The sequence below is a fragment of the Aethalodelphis obliquidens genome, unplaced genomic scaffold (genome assembly GCF_003676395.1).
Source record: "Aethalodelphis obliquidens isolate GAN/ISIS:26980383/991018 unplaced genomic scaffold, ASM367639v1 scaffold75, whole genome shotgun sequence".
Taxonomy (NCBI): Eukaryota; Metazoa; Chordata; class Mammalia; order Artiodactyla; family Delphinidae; genus Aethalodelphis; species Aethalodelphis obliquidens.
Window position 1 is genome coordinate 2,119,361 of NW_020838019.1, and position 14,578 is coordinate 2,133,938.

Genomic DNA, 14,578 nt, shown 5'->3' on the forward strand with positions numbered 1-14,578 from the left:
CTGTGGTCTGCAATGGGAGAGGCCACAACAGTGAGGGACCCGCGTACAAAAAAAAAAAAAAAAAAAAAAAAAAAGAAATGTGTGGTGGGAATTGAGGTTACGATTGTTGCCAAATAAAAGGTTTGTGGGTTTGTCTATGACTCATTCTACTAAGCCTGATTTTTGATACACCTTGCTGGTAAGCATGTACTCACTAGCCATCCCTGTACCAGATGTTTCACTAAACACTAGAGCCATCTGCCCTTGTGCTACTGGGGACTTATTACCCAGCTACCCACTAAATTATCAAAGCCTGGTGAAAATTTCTGTTTGAAAACCTGTTTGGAAGCAGGTGGAGCGTGGGGTGTGGTGGTTAAGGGGAGGGGGTTGAGAGCAGAGTATGCGCTTGTGTCAGAGTTGCGGGTTGGAGGAGGTGATAGGAGGGGAGAGAACGGCAGAGGATTATAGCACAGCCACGGGGTGGAGTGTGTGGGCATTTGGGAACACCCAGGTCTTGGCATTTAAGTACTGGTCACATGCCCACAAGTAGAGTTCATGCAGAGTTTTGTTTTTCCCCAGCTTGTGAGTAGGCACCACTGTTCTGCAGCCTTAAAATAGCCAAGGAAAAACAGAGCTGCGTTCTGTTATCTTCCTTGCTTTTTCTCGATTCTGTCACTCACTTTCCCCATTTTCCCATGCATGGAGCTCCAGCCTTTTGGTAGAAGTACCTGTTTATGTGGAGTAAGGTGCTAATAAGTTAGGAATTTATTTTTAAAACAACCTAAGATATGTCTTTTAGAGTTAAAACGATAATGAGGTGAAAGATGGGGAAGAAAAAAAAAGACTTGGTTTACATTTAAATCTTAAACTGGGAAAATATAGTGATCTGACTAAATGTTGGCCCATTGTTTTGGTTCATATTATTTTAAGTGGATTAGAGGAAGAATAGTCATGTTTATGCTCCATATTAACTAATGCATTTTTTTCAATTTAACGTTTCTCATTATCTCCATTGGGATTTTTCTGTCTACTTTTATAAGCCATAGAATCTCTCTTCCCATCTATCAGTTTTTATGACTTACATTTTTATATTTAAATATTATATTTAAATAATTTAAATCAGTTCATAGACATTAAGTATAAAGTGACTTCTTTTAGGATGAAGTTTTTTGAAATCATGTTTCTATAACGATCTCTTTTCATTAGCTGTTCCTCAGTGAAATATACTACTGTTGCGATATTTCTCAAGTTATTGTTGAGAGTAACTGGAAGTCACTGACCAGCTGTTTGTTCAGATGATAAAGTTCTATCATTGTAAGGAATTCTTGGCTCAATTCTTAAACAAGATGAGAAGAAAAATGAACTTTTCTTTCCACATTGATAAATTTTCATATGTAACCTGAAATAATGATGTTTTAAATAAATTTGCTGTTTCATTATTAGGGAAAAATACCTGAAGCAGCAAGCCTTTAAAATATTTTTAGCATGGTATGCCAGACATGTTACGGTTTGCTCACTAGCCTCCTTTATAACCTATATTTGTATGCAGCTCTTCTTTTTTTTTTTTTTTGCGGTACGCGGGCCTCTCACTGCCGTGACCTCTCCCGTTGCGGAGCACAGGCTCCGGACGCGCAGGCTCAGCTGCCATGGCTCATGGGCCCAGCCGCTTCGCGGCATGTGGGATCTTCCCGGACCGGGGCACGAACCTGCGTGCCCTGCATCGGCAGGCGGACTCTCAACCACTGCGCCACCAGGGAAGCCCTGCAGCTCTTCTTTGCCTCCGAAAAACTTTCAGGTTATCTTGAGGCCCCAGCCCAAGGCTTCCTCCATTAAGATAAGTGCAGTCAGTGATGATCCTATTCTCCTCTGAACTGACTACGTACTGTCTATTGTGCTCTTCAGTGATCAAATAATACAGGCCTCTGGCATTTCTAATATATTCCTATAGAGGTAAAACATAGATATATTAAAAGTAGGAGCTCTGTAGGGTAGGCGTTTTCACATGTCTTATACTCCTCTGTATCAGTCTGTGCTGCCAAGCACAGTGCCAAACGTGGTAAGTGCTCTCTAAGTGCTGCGTGAGTTCAAGTAGGATTAAAACGTGTTGGAAGTCATGCAGTCCTTTAGATGAACACATCCATGCAAATGATTTAGGAATGACTGCTGTAAGAACAATTTGATTTGTTTAGACATGCTATATTAAAGACTATTTTTAGTTCCTTAAAGACTTTTTCTTTTTTAAAAAGAAATCATTAGGATCTCTTTTAGATTTATTACTTTTGCCAACTTGAGAGGTATATATGTACACCCTTGGTAGAAAATTAGAAAAATAAAAGGAAAAAAATTCTCATGTTTTTCTACCATACAAAGGTAATCACCTTTAACATTTTATTTCCTGCCCAACTTTTCATTGGGCAGCTTCTGCCATTTTTTTTAAAGCAACAGAATTATCCTACCCTTTCCACTTAGCATTGTAACATAAACTTTTTATATTACAAATTGTTTGTAAATATCACTTTAATAGTTTGTGTTATAGCCCATAAGAGCTCCTTAACTGGATAGGCATGAAAAAATTGATGGTAAATGCCTGCTTTTCTCCCTCTCTACATGCTGGAAAAGAGGTGAGTAAAACACCCCTTATTCCTGACATTTATCCTGATATCCTTGGCAGTGACAGAATGACCAGCTTCTTGGATTACATTAGATTTGAATATATCTAGGGATGATGCAGAGTAGTAAAATAGTTGGTTACCATAGAGCTGTAAATAGATGATATTGTAATTTTGTGTAGTTGTTTTTTGAAGTATAACACAGACTACTTTTTGGAAAATTAAAAATGCTGATCTTGTAAATTAAAATTTTGAACTGTATAGACACTTTTGTTTTTGTGTATCTTATACACTAGTTGAATTGTCCTGATAAACCTGTGAACTGCCTGTAATAATTATACTTATGAATCCATATGTTATTTAGTTCACTTGTGTACTTTAAGAAAAACTCCTAGGTAATTACGTATTCAGGCTGAATAATAAGTAATTAAAATGATACATTCTTTGCAGACTTTCCTATATTGCGCTACATTGCTTTCTAGATGTTGTATCACAAGGAAGAACATAGAAAAGACAGTATTTTGCCCTCAAAAAAGTTATAGTTTGTAAAAGAATACTAGTTTCATTTATTTCCTACTTAATGTAGTTTCTCAGTAGGATATTTTGGTATGCTAATTTGTTCTTTTAAATGTTTGTGTTTGTTGAGTGATGTTGAAAGAGAACATTTTCATTTGTGTGTTGCTACATTTTTCACCGTCGGATTCATATTCCAAAGATTTATTCAAAGTTTATTCTGTAACTTCAGTTAGTGAATTGCCTGTTACGCATACTTTGTGGCAAAAGACAAGCACATTATAGATATTTTCAGTAGCTTACAGGCTCTGATAATAGTTGTCTTGGTTTGACATCTAGACTAGTGGTACACATTTGAGGATGTCACCTGTGATTAAGGAACTCTGGAGGCATTGAGCACACTTGTTGCTGTTGTAACTGAGCAAAGGGCTCGTTTGCTCACAGCACAGAAAGCTGAGCTCTGACAGTGGGTTTGTAGCAAAGGAAGGGTTTATTGTAGGGCGCCAAGCAAACGCATGGGAGACAAACCCCAGATCCAATTCCAGTTGATCTTTGACTGAGGGTTTTTTTAAAAGGCAAAGAACAAAAAGGCTGGGGTTAATTATCATCTTGTGACATTTCCTAATCATAGTTTCAGGAGTCAGGATGTCTCTGGTTTACAATTCTCTGGCCAGGTAGTCCCTGGCTCATCTTGCCCTGGAGAAATAACCTGAGTTTGTATGTTAATGATAAGATCTATAACAGTGATTTCAGTACATTAACAATGTTATTGACAACAGCAATTTCAGTCATCCGACTCTGGTTGACCAGTGTTGGCAGGATTGAGGTCAGAGGGGATAAGAAAAGGAGTAAAGTTTTGGATAGAGAGATTAATCATAAACTCGGTAAGAGAACTTGGTTTGGGGGGCTTGGTTTCACTATGAAAAGACATTTATAAGAGTTGCTTCTGGAACTTACCTGGTGGCGCAGTAGTTAAGAATCTGTCTGCCAATGCAGGGGACATGGGTTCGAGCCCTGGTCTGGGAAGATACCACATGCATAGCAGAGCAACTAAGCCCGTGCGCCACAACTACTGAGCTACTGAAGCCCGCGCGCCTAGGGCCCATCCTCCGCAAAATGAGAAGCCCACGCACCGCAATGCCGGGCGCACAGCAACAAAGATCCAACGCAGCCAAAAAAAAAAAAAAAATTAATTGAAAAAAAAAGAGTTGCTTCGATGAGACAGAGATTGAAATGGGATCCAAATTTAGGTGTATTGATTTCTGCTTTTGTATTTTTTCTAGGAAATTAGAAGTTGACTTTAAGTAGCTATTACTAATAACAATTATAATTAACATCTTTTGAAAGCTTACCATGTGCCACGTACTGTGCTTTGTGCTTTACCTATTATGTTCTCTCGTGATCTCATATAATCCATCAGGTTGGCACTGTTACTATCCCCATTTTAGCAGATGAGGAAACTGAGGCTTGGGTCATGTTATTTATGCAAAGCAGTACTCAGAGACTTATGTGACCTTAACAATGGTGATAGAAAGATACTTTGGGTGCTATCATTGTTGATCTGTTGTCCTTAAACAAATAGGAGAAACAAACTTTTGTTTGGGGAACAATCTTACAACTCTATATGTAGCATCTAATCTGTATTTAGACCTACTTTCTGTCCTCAGAATGCTCACTGACTCTTTAGTGGAGGCAATATGCTTGGTACCCATGGATAAAACCTAGGTTGTAAGTATGAATCAGGCAAATTGTAGGGCCAGTAAATGTTGCAGACATTACAGTATTGGAAAGATCACTTTGTGAGGGGTGGTCAGGAAAAGTTTGGTAGAATTTCTGGGATTTACCTAGGTGGGGAGAGTATTAAGGGCAGGAAGGCACCATATTAACAAAGATAAAAAAGCGTAAGGGCTATTAATAGGACCTTTATTGTGGATGAAGCAAGAGCATAAGGGCAGCAAGTTAGGAAAGCTGGTGGGGACTGGATTGTGAAGAGCCTTGAATTCCAGACAAAGGAATTTGGACCTTATTCTCTAGGTTCTGGGAAGCAGTAGAAAGTTTAGGAGGAGTTGTTTGTATACTGTGACTAGTACCTAGATTTCCGCTTCTTCTTTAGAAAGGGCAGCTGCCTAGAATATTATTTTCTCTCCATGACTTTAGGTCTAGAATTGCAAGTACCTGTTTTTGAAATCTGCCTATCAAAAGCAGTAAGGGAAAATAAATTAATGCCCTTTCTTTTAAGGAATGACCCTTAGAGGCTTTGAGGTTTTTTTGTTTTGTTTTTAATTTCCCTTCCCTACTTATTCACAGAAGGCTGACAAATCTGTAAGTTCTCTAGAGAGAGAATTTCAGAGAATTTATTAATCATGAGTCTTGTCGTTCCTGTATCCTGTTCTGAAATCTTGAAGTGTGCTAACTCCTTATTATAAGTTGACAGTATTTACTGTATCTGGTTCCAGGGCCTTGATCACTCCCCAAGATGAAAGGCATTCCCACGATATTTTTAAGGCTTTCTTGTCTTTTCAAAGGTCACTGTTTACTCTGTCCTACTTTATACCAGTCATGTGGCAGAACTGCTCCGTGAGCTGGCTTTGTGCAGATCATGAGATACGGCCGCTGTTCCACTTGCCCTTGGTTTGTTTCTTGCAGGCATTCACCCTTTTATGCCTGTTCACAAACAGCATTTGATTTGCTCATGGCTTAGGCAGCAAGGTTGTAACTAAAATTAGTAAACTGCTGCTTAAAATAAAGTTTTGCTGGCTTTGTAGAAAAGGCACTTTTTTCAGTTTGACAAGCATATTTTTATTTCATGTCACGTTGTGCATTTGTCAATTATGTAGATGATTCTTGTTGAGATATGTTAAAGCAGCCTCTAACATTTGAATGCATGACCTAATGTCTGGCTGAGCTTGGTTATGCCAATCAGTGTATATAGGGTGAACACAGTTTTATTCAAAAGGCCAGAATTAATGGAATTTTGATATAAATACTGTTGGCCCCAGGTCCTCTTACTACAGTGAATAACAAATTATTCCTTCTGAATATAAAAAAGTTGGAATTTTTCTTTCTTTTTTTGGGGAGAGGCCTACATTTTGAGTGGTCCTTTGAACCAATTCTGATTTCCTTTATGAGGATGGTGATGATGTTTTAGCCAGTTCTGAGTCAGCCATTTCAGTTTGTAAGAAGGTAGTTATGTTGGGGTTTGGTAAGTGCCAGGGAGGTGCCCAGAAAAACTAAGAAAAATGTGGGAATTAAATTCATAGGACTCTTTGGAAGTTTTAGAATCTCAAAGAGTAAGAATCATAACTATGTGATTTAAGGATAATTTTTTTCAGTTTCACTAAGTGGCAAAAATTAGATACAGTGTTTCTAATATCATGGGTAATTTACAGCCAGAATTCAATAGAAAATAAGATAAGAATTGAATCTCGTAACTCTTTGATGTATCACAGGGCTTTTAAAATTTACAGTATCTCTTTGCTATATTCCTGTGATAACTAAATGACTGTTTCCCAGTCCAGAGTTTCGATTTCTAAGTGATACTGCTCTGCCATCTCCCTGTTGCTAATCTACTATTCGCCTTCCGCAGACGCACCTATGTTGGCAGCATGCCTGGCCGGATAATCAATGGCTTGAAGACTGTTGGGGTGAACAATCCAGTGTTCCTGTTAGATGAGGTGGACAAACTAGGAAAAAGTCTACAGGGTGATCCTGCAGCAGCTCTGCTTGAGGTAAGATTTAGGAAATTCCCTGTCTGTAATCACACTGGAAGAGTATGGGTGGGTGAGAGTAGATAGTCATATTTAGGGAACATATACATTGATGTGGGTTTAACCATGGGAAAAACACTTTGATACAAACTGAAACCTGAAGCCATTTGATATTTAAATTAAAATGTCATAGAGATTTTCTTTTTTCTTTTTCTAATAATTCCCCTCATTTCTTTCTTTGTTTTTATCAAGTAGTTTAAGAAAAATTTTATGCATATTTATTGTTTAGAGACCAGTTGTTCTATAAGATTGTTACAAAAAACAGCAAGCACGTCTCCTCCCTGGGGTGCCTTATTTCCTCTTCTGCACTTTGATCCTCTGACTTTTAGTTGATTAGTCCATTTTCTAGAGATCATGGCTGTACTGCTTTCTTGATTTTAGAGTTTTTGGCATTATAGATTCCTATCTATAGGAGATGATTTTGCTTGCTTGCTTCCTTCTACCCCTACTATATCATTTTTATATCCCCAATCTCCCAATATAAATTTTATCCTGATTTTGTTAAGTCATTGTTGAGTATTTATACTATTATAGTTATATAAGTGCTTTTCACAGCTGAGCCATGTGGTGAACTATGATCACTTTGCTTTTTCTGTCCTTTTTGTTTTTCTGTGTTTTTAAACATGTTTTTAGAGTTAATAATCACCTTGTTTCTTTTGTTCACTTTCACCAACTGTCTAATTTTCATTGGGAGACTTCCAGACCCTTTGTGTTTTATTGGTTTTGTCTTCTCTAAGCCTCTAATCTGAACTGGTTGTTCCCACACTAGGCACAGAGCTGTGGTCTGAGGATCTCCCTTCACCTCCCCCCACATTGGGTTTCCTGTTTTCCGTATTCCGCGTCTTCCTCTTTCTTGGTTTATTCTCTCATTTTCCTGGTATTAGTCTCCCAGTAGCTTCCTGAGAAAGCTTGCATGTAAACGTTCTTCAACTTTGCATATCTGAAAATGTCTTTATGTTTCTCTCATACTTGATTGGTAGCTTGACTGGGTATAGAATTCCAGGTGGAAATAATTTTCCTGCAAAATTTTAAAGACATTTCTCCATTGTTTTCCAGCTTTCAGTGTTGCTATTGATGAGACTAAGACTTTTGTGACTTGTTTTACTCTCTGAAAACTTTTCAGATCTCCTGTTTATCCCAGTGTTCTGAAAATTTACAATAATCTGCCCTGGCATGGGTCTTTTTACATTTTTGCTGATGCTTTGAAGGTTCTTTGTATTGGAAAATCCTCTCCTTTTATTTCTGTAAAATTTTCTTGAATCCTTTTGTTGATGATTTCTTCACCATTTTTGGGGAACTCCTATTAATTTGATGTTAGATCTTTAATTTTCTTATCTCTCCTATTACTCATCTTTTTTATTTTTTGTTCTACTTTCTGTGAAGAGTTCCTCAGCTTTATCTTTTAATCCTTCTTTGAGTTTGTCATTTCAAAGAACCCCTTTTTTTTAACTTCTCTGCATGTTCTTTTTATACTACCTTGCTCTTGTTACATAGTTGTAAAATGTTCTTTTGTCTCTGTGAGAAAAATACTAATAGATTAAAAAAAATTCTTTTTCCTTTCTTTGCTCCAAAGCTGCATTTATCTATTCGTTATATATTTTTTCTGGCCTCTGTCTTTTATATTAGAGTCTTTCATTAGATGTCTGGCAGTTTTTGTGTGTTCATATTTAATAGTGAGGCATGAAAAAGCTGATTGGAAGCTATGAACATATGAGAGGGGGCTTATTGATTACAATTTTCACAGTAGGGTTATCTGACTAATACATTTCATTGAGGAACCTTCTGTGTCAATAACTTTAGGTCTTTCTGTTGAGGCTGGTCAGATTTCTCAGAGAAGACTCTTTAAAAGTCTCTTGGCTTGAGAATGAAGGCCTGGCTGCCAACATTCTAGGAACCAAGCATTCAGCATCCTGGATATATGCATTCACCTGAACTGTTGTTTTCAGTATAGTATGTACTCTACTCAGCTGTGCCCAGTGTCACCTGCACAGGGAACCACTGCTTTATGTTCTTAAGAAAATCCCAGTACTTGCTGGGATAGGGGAAGGGATCTGGTGTGCCTGACTGCTTCATAAATTTACTTTAACCAGTCCTCCTTATTTTGCCACCTCTGCCCCCACTCTTTACCCTGGTTTAAGTAAAATATTATTAATATTCAAACTGATTTGTAAAACCGAGGGAAAACTTGCTTTGTAAAAGGTTTTTTCTTGTTTATTTCCTTGCTTTGAGTTCCCTCTGGCTTCCTGTTTTTCTGTTTTTGTAATCTTCTTAGAACAGGATGGACTGGGACATGTGTCTTATGAACAGGGAGACCATACATTCTGTTTTGCATGGACAGTCCCAGTTTATGCCTAATTATTAATTGCACTCTCTTTTAGTCTTAGAAGTGGGTCCTCTTCGGACAATAAAAAGTACAGTTACCCTACTTTAAAAGCCCCAGGGCTTGGAGATAAGAGTTTGATTTGGTTTGGTTTTGCTTGTTTTTATTTGAAGACAGTTCTCTTCTGGCTCAGTAACTGGTTTACTAATCAGTACTCTGAATGATAAAATAGTGAACATTATTTAAGATTTTAGTGGTTTCTTAGTTGTTAACTTTGGACATGCAGTTTAGTTTAATTGGGGCACTTTTCAGATAATCTGACAGATTCTCCCGTTAGACACTTACTGTTACCCTGTTGAAAAGAACTGAAGAATAATTTCCTGATAGTTAGATTTCCCAACAGACTATATGTAGGAGTCCTGAAACAAGTCCACCAAAGACAGCTTCACAAGTAGTAGGAGAAGATGATTAAGCCCCCTGTATGTTTGTTTGACTGTATATTTCAAATGTTCACCTAGTGCTTTGTGGTGATTCAGTAATATTTGTTGAATTAAATTGATCTTTGATAACAAGCAGCTGATATATTGATATTTTCTTACCTGCCGTAGAACTTGGTATTCACTCTTCTGGCAATTTCCAAACTAAAAGTACAAAAGCCTCAAATGATACCTCAAAGTAAATGCCACCCTGGGCCACATGCTTATCTCTGATGTTTAGTGACGAATGGCATCAGTTCCTTATAGACTGTGGTATCTGTGAAGCAAGACGTAGATTTGGAAGAACCGAGTGTCTTGGTCCCTGACCTCCTCCTTCTCCCTGCCTGCCCAAATCCTGGGTAAAAACCTCTCATACCTCACAGGTTATTGAAGCAAATAAGAATATATATAAAAGCACTCTGTAAACTGTAAATCACTCTACAGATAATATTTTAATTTAATATCCACTGACATTTCTTTTGTGTTTGTTTTGAAAGCCACTTCAAATTTTCCAATACCAGTAGATCCCCCTGAATGAAAAAAATGAATAAATTCAATTACTCAACACCTTGTATTTAAAGTAGAATATTACTGAGAGTCTGGAATATTCAAGAGCATGTGTTTTTTATCTTTCCATATAGAAAACCTACTTTTTCAAAATTGACGTTTAGACATTACTTATAAAATTTACTCATACAAGATTATTTTTATTTTACAGCTAACTTGTATTAAGAGAATATGTACTGGATATGAAGAACATAATAGTAGATATAGAGTGGTTACTCTGAATAAATTAGAAAATAAACTTGTTCTGCCTGTAGATTCTTCTTGCCTTCATGTTACTCATGAAGAATATGCTGATTTCCTTGAGCTTCCATGGAATTGTTGCTTATATAAAACAGAATGTATTTCCAGCATACTGTTGTCAGCATAGAAATATTTACTTAAAATTTAGATACCTCTTTTTTTGGGGGCGGGGGGGGCGGTTCGCAGGCCTCTCACTGTTGTGGCCTCTCCCGTTGCGGAACACAGGCTCTGGACGCACAGGTTCTGGACACGCAGGGTCAGCGGCCACGGCTCACAGGCCTAGCTGCTCTGCGGCACGTGGGATCTTCCCGGACCGGGGCACGAACCCGTGTCCCCTGCATCGGCAGGCGGACTGTCAACCACTGCACCACGAGGGAAGCCCCTAGATACCTCTTTTGAAAATTTATTGGAAGAATATAAAACTAGATCTAACTACTTGATAAACAAATGTTGGTAGTAGAATTCAGGCAAGTCTGTTGTTGAATAGTGTTAAAATATTAGATGCAAGGAAAGTCCTTTTATGTAATTATTAGACTCAAAATTATGGAAGTTTTATCAGCTAGATTATTATCATATTTATAATTAATTCAAGATTCAGACTGTTCGTTAAATATAAGTGCATTTCTGAAATACACTTTTGTGTGAATGGGCAAATAAAATACATGGATACTACACCAAATTTTCTATATAGGCAATAATATTACAGTTCTAATATTAGAACTGAGCCACCAGGGAAGTCCAAACTTCTTTATTTAAAACTGAAGTTGTTGGGGACTTCCCTGGTGGCGCACTGGTTGGGAATCCACCTGCCAATGCAGGGGACACGGGTTCGAGCCCTGGTTCAGGAAGATCCCACATGGCGCGGAGCAGCTAAGCCCGTGTGCCACAACTACTGAGCCTGCACTCTAGAGATTGCGAGCCACAACTGCTGAGCCCATGCACCACAACTACTGAAGCCTGCGTGCCTAGAGCCTGTGCTCCACAACAAGAGAAGCCACCGCGATGAGAAGCCCGCGCACTGCAACAAAGAGTAGCCCCCGCTCGTGGCAATTACAGAAAGCACACATGCAGCAACAATGACCCAATGCAGCCATAAATAAATAAAATTTATTAAAAAACGAAAAAAAACAACTGAAGTTCTTAATTAGAATTAGATCCAGTTGAGTCCTTCAAGATGGTGGAGGAGTAAGGTGTGGAGTTCACCTTCCTCCCCACAAATACATCAGAAGTACATCTACATGTGGAACAACTCCTACAGAACACTTACTGAGCACTGGCAGAAGACCTCAGACCTCCCAAAAGGCAAGAAACTCCCCACGTACCTGGGTAGGGCAAAAGAAAAAAGAATAAACAGAGACAAAAGAATAGGGACAGGACCTACACCTCTGGGAGGGAGCTGTGAAGGAGGAAAAGTTTCCACACACTAGGAAGCCTCTTCACTGGTGGAGATGGGGGGTGGAGGCAGGGAAGCTTCGGAACCACGGAGGAGAGCGCAGCAACAGGGGTGCAGAGGGCAAAGCGGAGAGATTCCCACACAGAGGATCGGTACCAACCAGCACTAACCAGCCCAAGAGGCTTGTCTGCTCACCTGCCGGGGTGGGCCGAGGCTGGGAGCTGAGGCTTTGGAGGTCAGATACCAGGGAGAGGACTGGGGTTGGCTGTGTGAACACAGCCTGAAGGGGTCTAGTGCGCCACAGCTAGCCAGGAGGGAGTCCGGGAAAAAGTCTGGAACTGTCTAAGAGGCAAGAGGACATTGTTTCAGGGTGCGTGAGGAGAGGGGATTCAGAGCACCACCTAAATGAGCTCCAGAGACGGGCGTGAGCCGCAGCTATCAGCGCAGACACCAGAGACGGGCATGAGACGCTAAGGCTGCTGCTGCAGCCACCAAGAAGCCCGTGTGAAAACACAGGTCACTTGTGGCCCACCACTGTCAGGGTCCCGTGATCCAGGGACAACGTCCCCGGGCAAACACACAGCACGCCTCAGGCTGTTGCAACATTGCACTGGCCTCGCCCCGCATTCCCTACCCCTCCCTCCCCCTGCCTGAATGAACCAGAACCCACGAATCAGCTGCTACTTTAACCCCGTCCTCTCTGAGCGAAAAACAGACACCCTCAGGTGACCTACATGCAGAGGCGGGGCCAAATCCAAAGCTGAACCCCAGGAGCTGTGCGAACAAAGAAGAGAAAGGGAAATCTCTCCCAGCAGCCTCAGGAGCAGCGGATTAAATCTCCACAATCAACTTGATGTACCCAGCATTTGTGGAATACCTGAATAGACAACAAATCATCCCAAAATTGAGGCGGTGGACTGTGGAGCAACTGTAGACTTGGGGTTTGCTTTCTGCATCTAATTTGTTTTTGGTCTCATGTTTATCTTAGCTTAGTATTTAGAGTTTAGTATCATTGGTAGATTTGTTTATTGATTTGGTTGCTCTCTTCTTTTTTTCTAATATATCGATATATATATATTTTTTCCCTTTTCTCTTTTTGTGGGTGTGTATGCTTCTTTGTGTGATTTTGTCTGTATAGCTTTGCTTTTACCATTTGTCCTAGGGTTCTGTCTTTTTTTTTATTAGTATAGTTTTTAGTTGTTATCACTGGTGGCTTTGTTTTTGGGTTGGGTTTGGTTGCTCTCTTCTTTCTTTTTTTTAATTACTTTTTAATTTTAATAATTTATTTTAAAAACTTTATTTTCTTTCTTTCTTCCTTCCTTCCTTCCTTCCTTCCTTCCTTTCTTACTTTCTTTCCTTTTCTTTCTTTTCTTTCCTTTTCTTTTTTCTTTTCTTTTCCTTTCTTTTCTTTTCTTTTCTTTTCTTTTCTTTTCTTTTCTTTTCTTTTCTTTTCTTTCTTTCTTTCTCCCTTTCTTCTGAGCCGTGTGGCTGACAGGGTCTTCATGCTCTGGCCGGGTGTCAGGCCTGTGCTTCTGAGGTGGGAGAGCTGAGTTCAGGACATTGGTCCACCAGAGACCTCCCGGCTCCATGTAATATAAAACAGTGAAAGCTCTCCCAGAGATCTCCATCTCAATGCTAAGACCCAGCTCCACTCAACGACCAGCAAGCTCCAGTGCTGGACACCCTATGCCAAACAACTAGCAAGACAGGAACACAACCCCACCCATTAGCAGAGAGGCTGCCTAAAATTATAATAAGTCCACAGACACCCCAAAACACACCACCTGACGTGGACCTGCCCACCAGAAAGACACAGCCTCATCCACAAGAACACAGACAACAGTCCCCTCCACCAGGAAGCCTACACAACCCACTGAACCAACCTTAGCCACTGGGGGCAGACACCAAAAACAACAGGAACGATGAACCTGCAAACTGCGAAAAGAAGACCCCAAACATAGTAAGTTAAGCAAAATGAGAAGACAGAAAAACACACAGATGAAGGAGCAAGGTAAAAACCCACCAGACCAAACAAACTAGAGCAAAAAATAGAACTAGAACTAAAAATTTCACAATTTGTATGGAAACACAAAAGACCCCAAATAGCCAAAGCAATCTTGGGAAAGAAAAACGGAGCTAGAGGAATCAAGCTCCCAGACTTCAGACTATACTACAAAGCTACAGTAATCAAGACAGTATGGTACTGGCACAGAAACAGAAATATAGATCAATGGAACAGAATAGAAAACCCAGAGATAAACCCACGCACATATGGTCACCTATGTTTGATAAAGGAGGCAAGAATATACAATGGAGAAAAGACAGCCTCTTCAATAAGTGGTGCTGGGAAAACTGGACAGCTACATGTAAAAGAACAAAAGAAATTAGAACACTCCCTAACACCATACACAAAAATAATCTCAAAATGGATTAAAGACCTAAATGTAAGGTCAGACACTATAAAACTCTTAGAGGAAAACATAGGCAGAACACTCTGTTTTTGACTCACCTCCTAGAGAAATGGAATTAAAAATAAATAAATAAATGGGACCTAATGAAACTTAAAAGCTTTTGCACAGCAAAGGAAAACATAAACAAGATGAAAAGACAACCCTCAGAATGGGAGAAAATATTTGCAAATGAAGCAACTGACAAAGGATTAATCTCCAAAATTTACAAGCAGCTCATGCAGCTCAATATCAAAAAAAACAAGC

The 14,578-nt window shown here is 39.4% G+C and overlaps 1 protein-coding gene across 3 annotated transcripts in view; it reads left to right on the forward strand.

Annotated features, from left to right (window-relative positions):
• Positions 1-14,578, forward strand: part of LONP2 (lon peptidase 2, peroxisomal) — a 98,791-nt gene that overhangs the window by 27,051 nt on the left and 57,162 nt on the right. For all 3 annotated transcript variants that reach the window (XM_027092217.1, XM_027092216.1, XM_027092215.1), the window contains one exon: positions 6,688-6,829. In XM_027092217.1, coding sequence (XP_026948018.1) covers positions 6,688-6,829 — 142 coding nt within the window. The remainder of the gene's footprint in view (positions 1-6,687; positions 6,830-14,578) is intronic.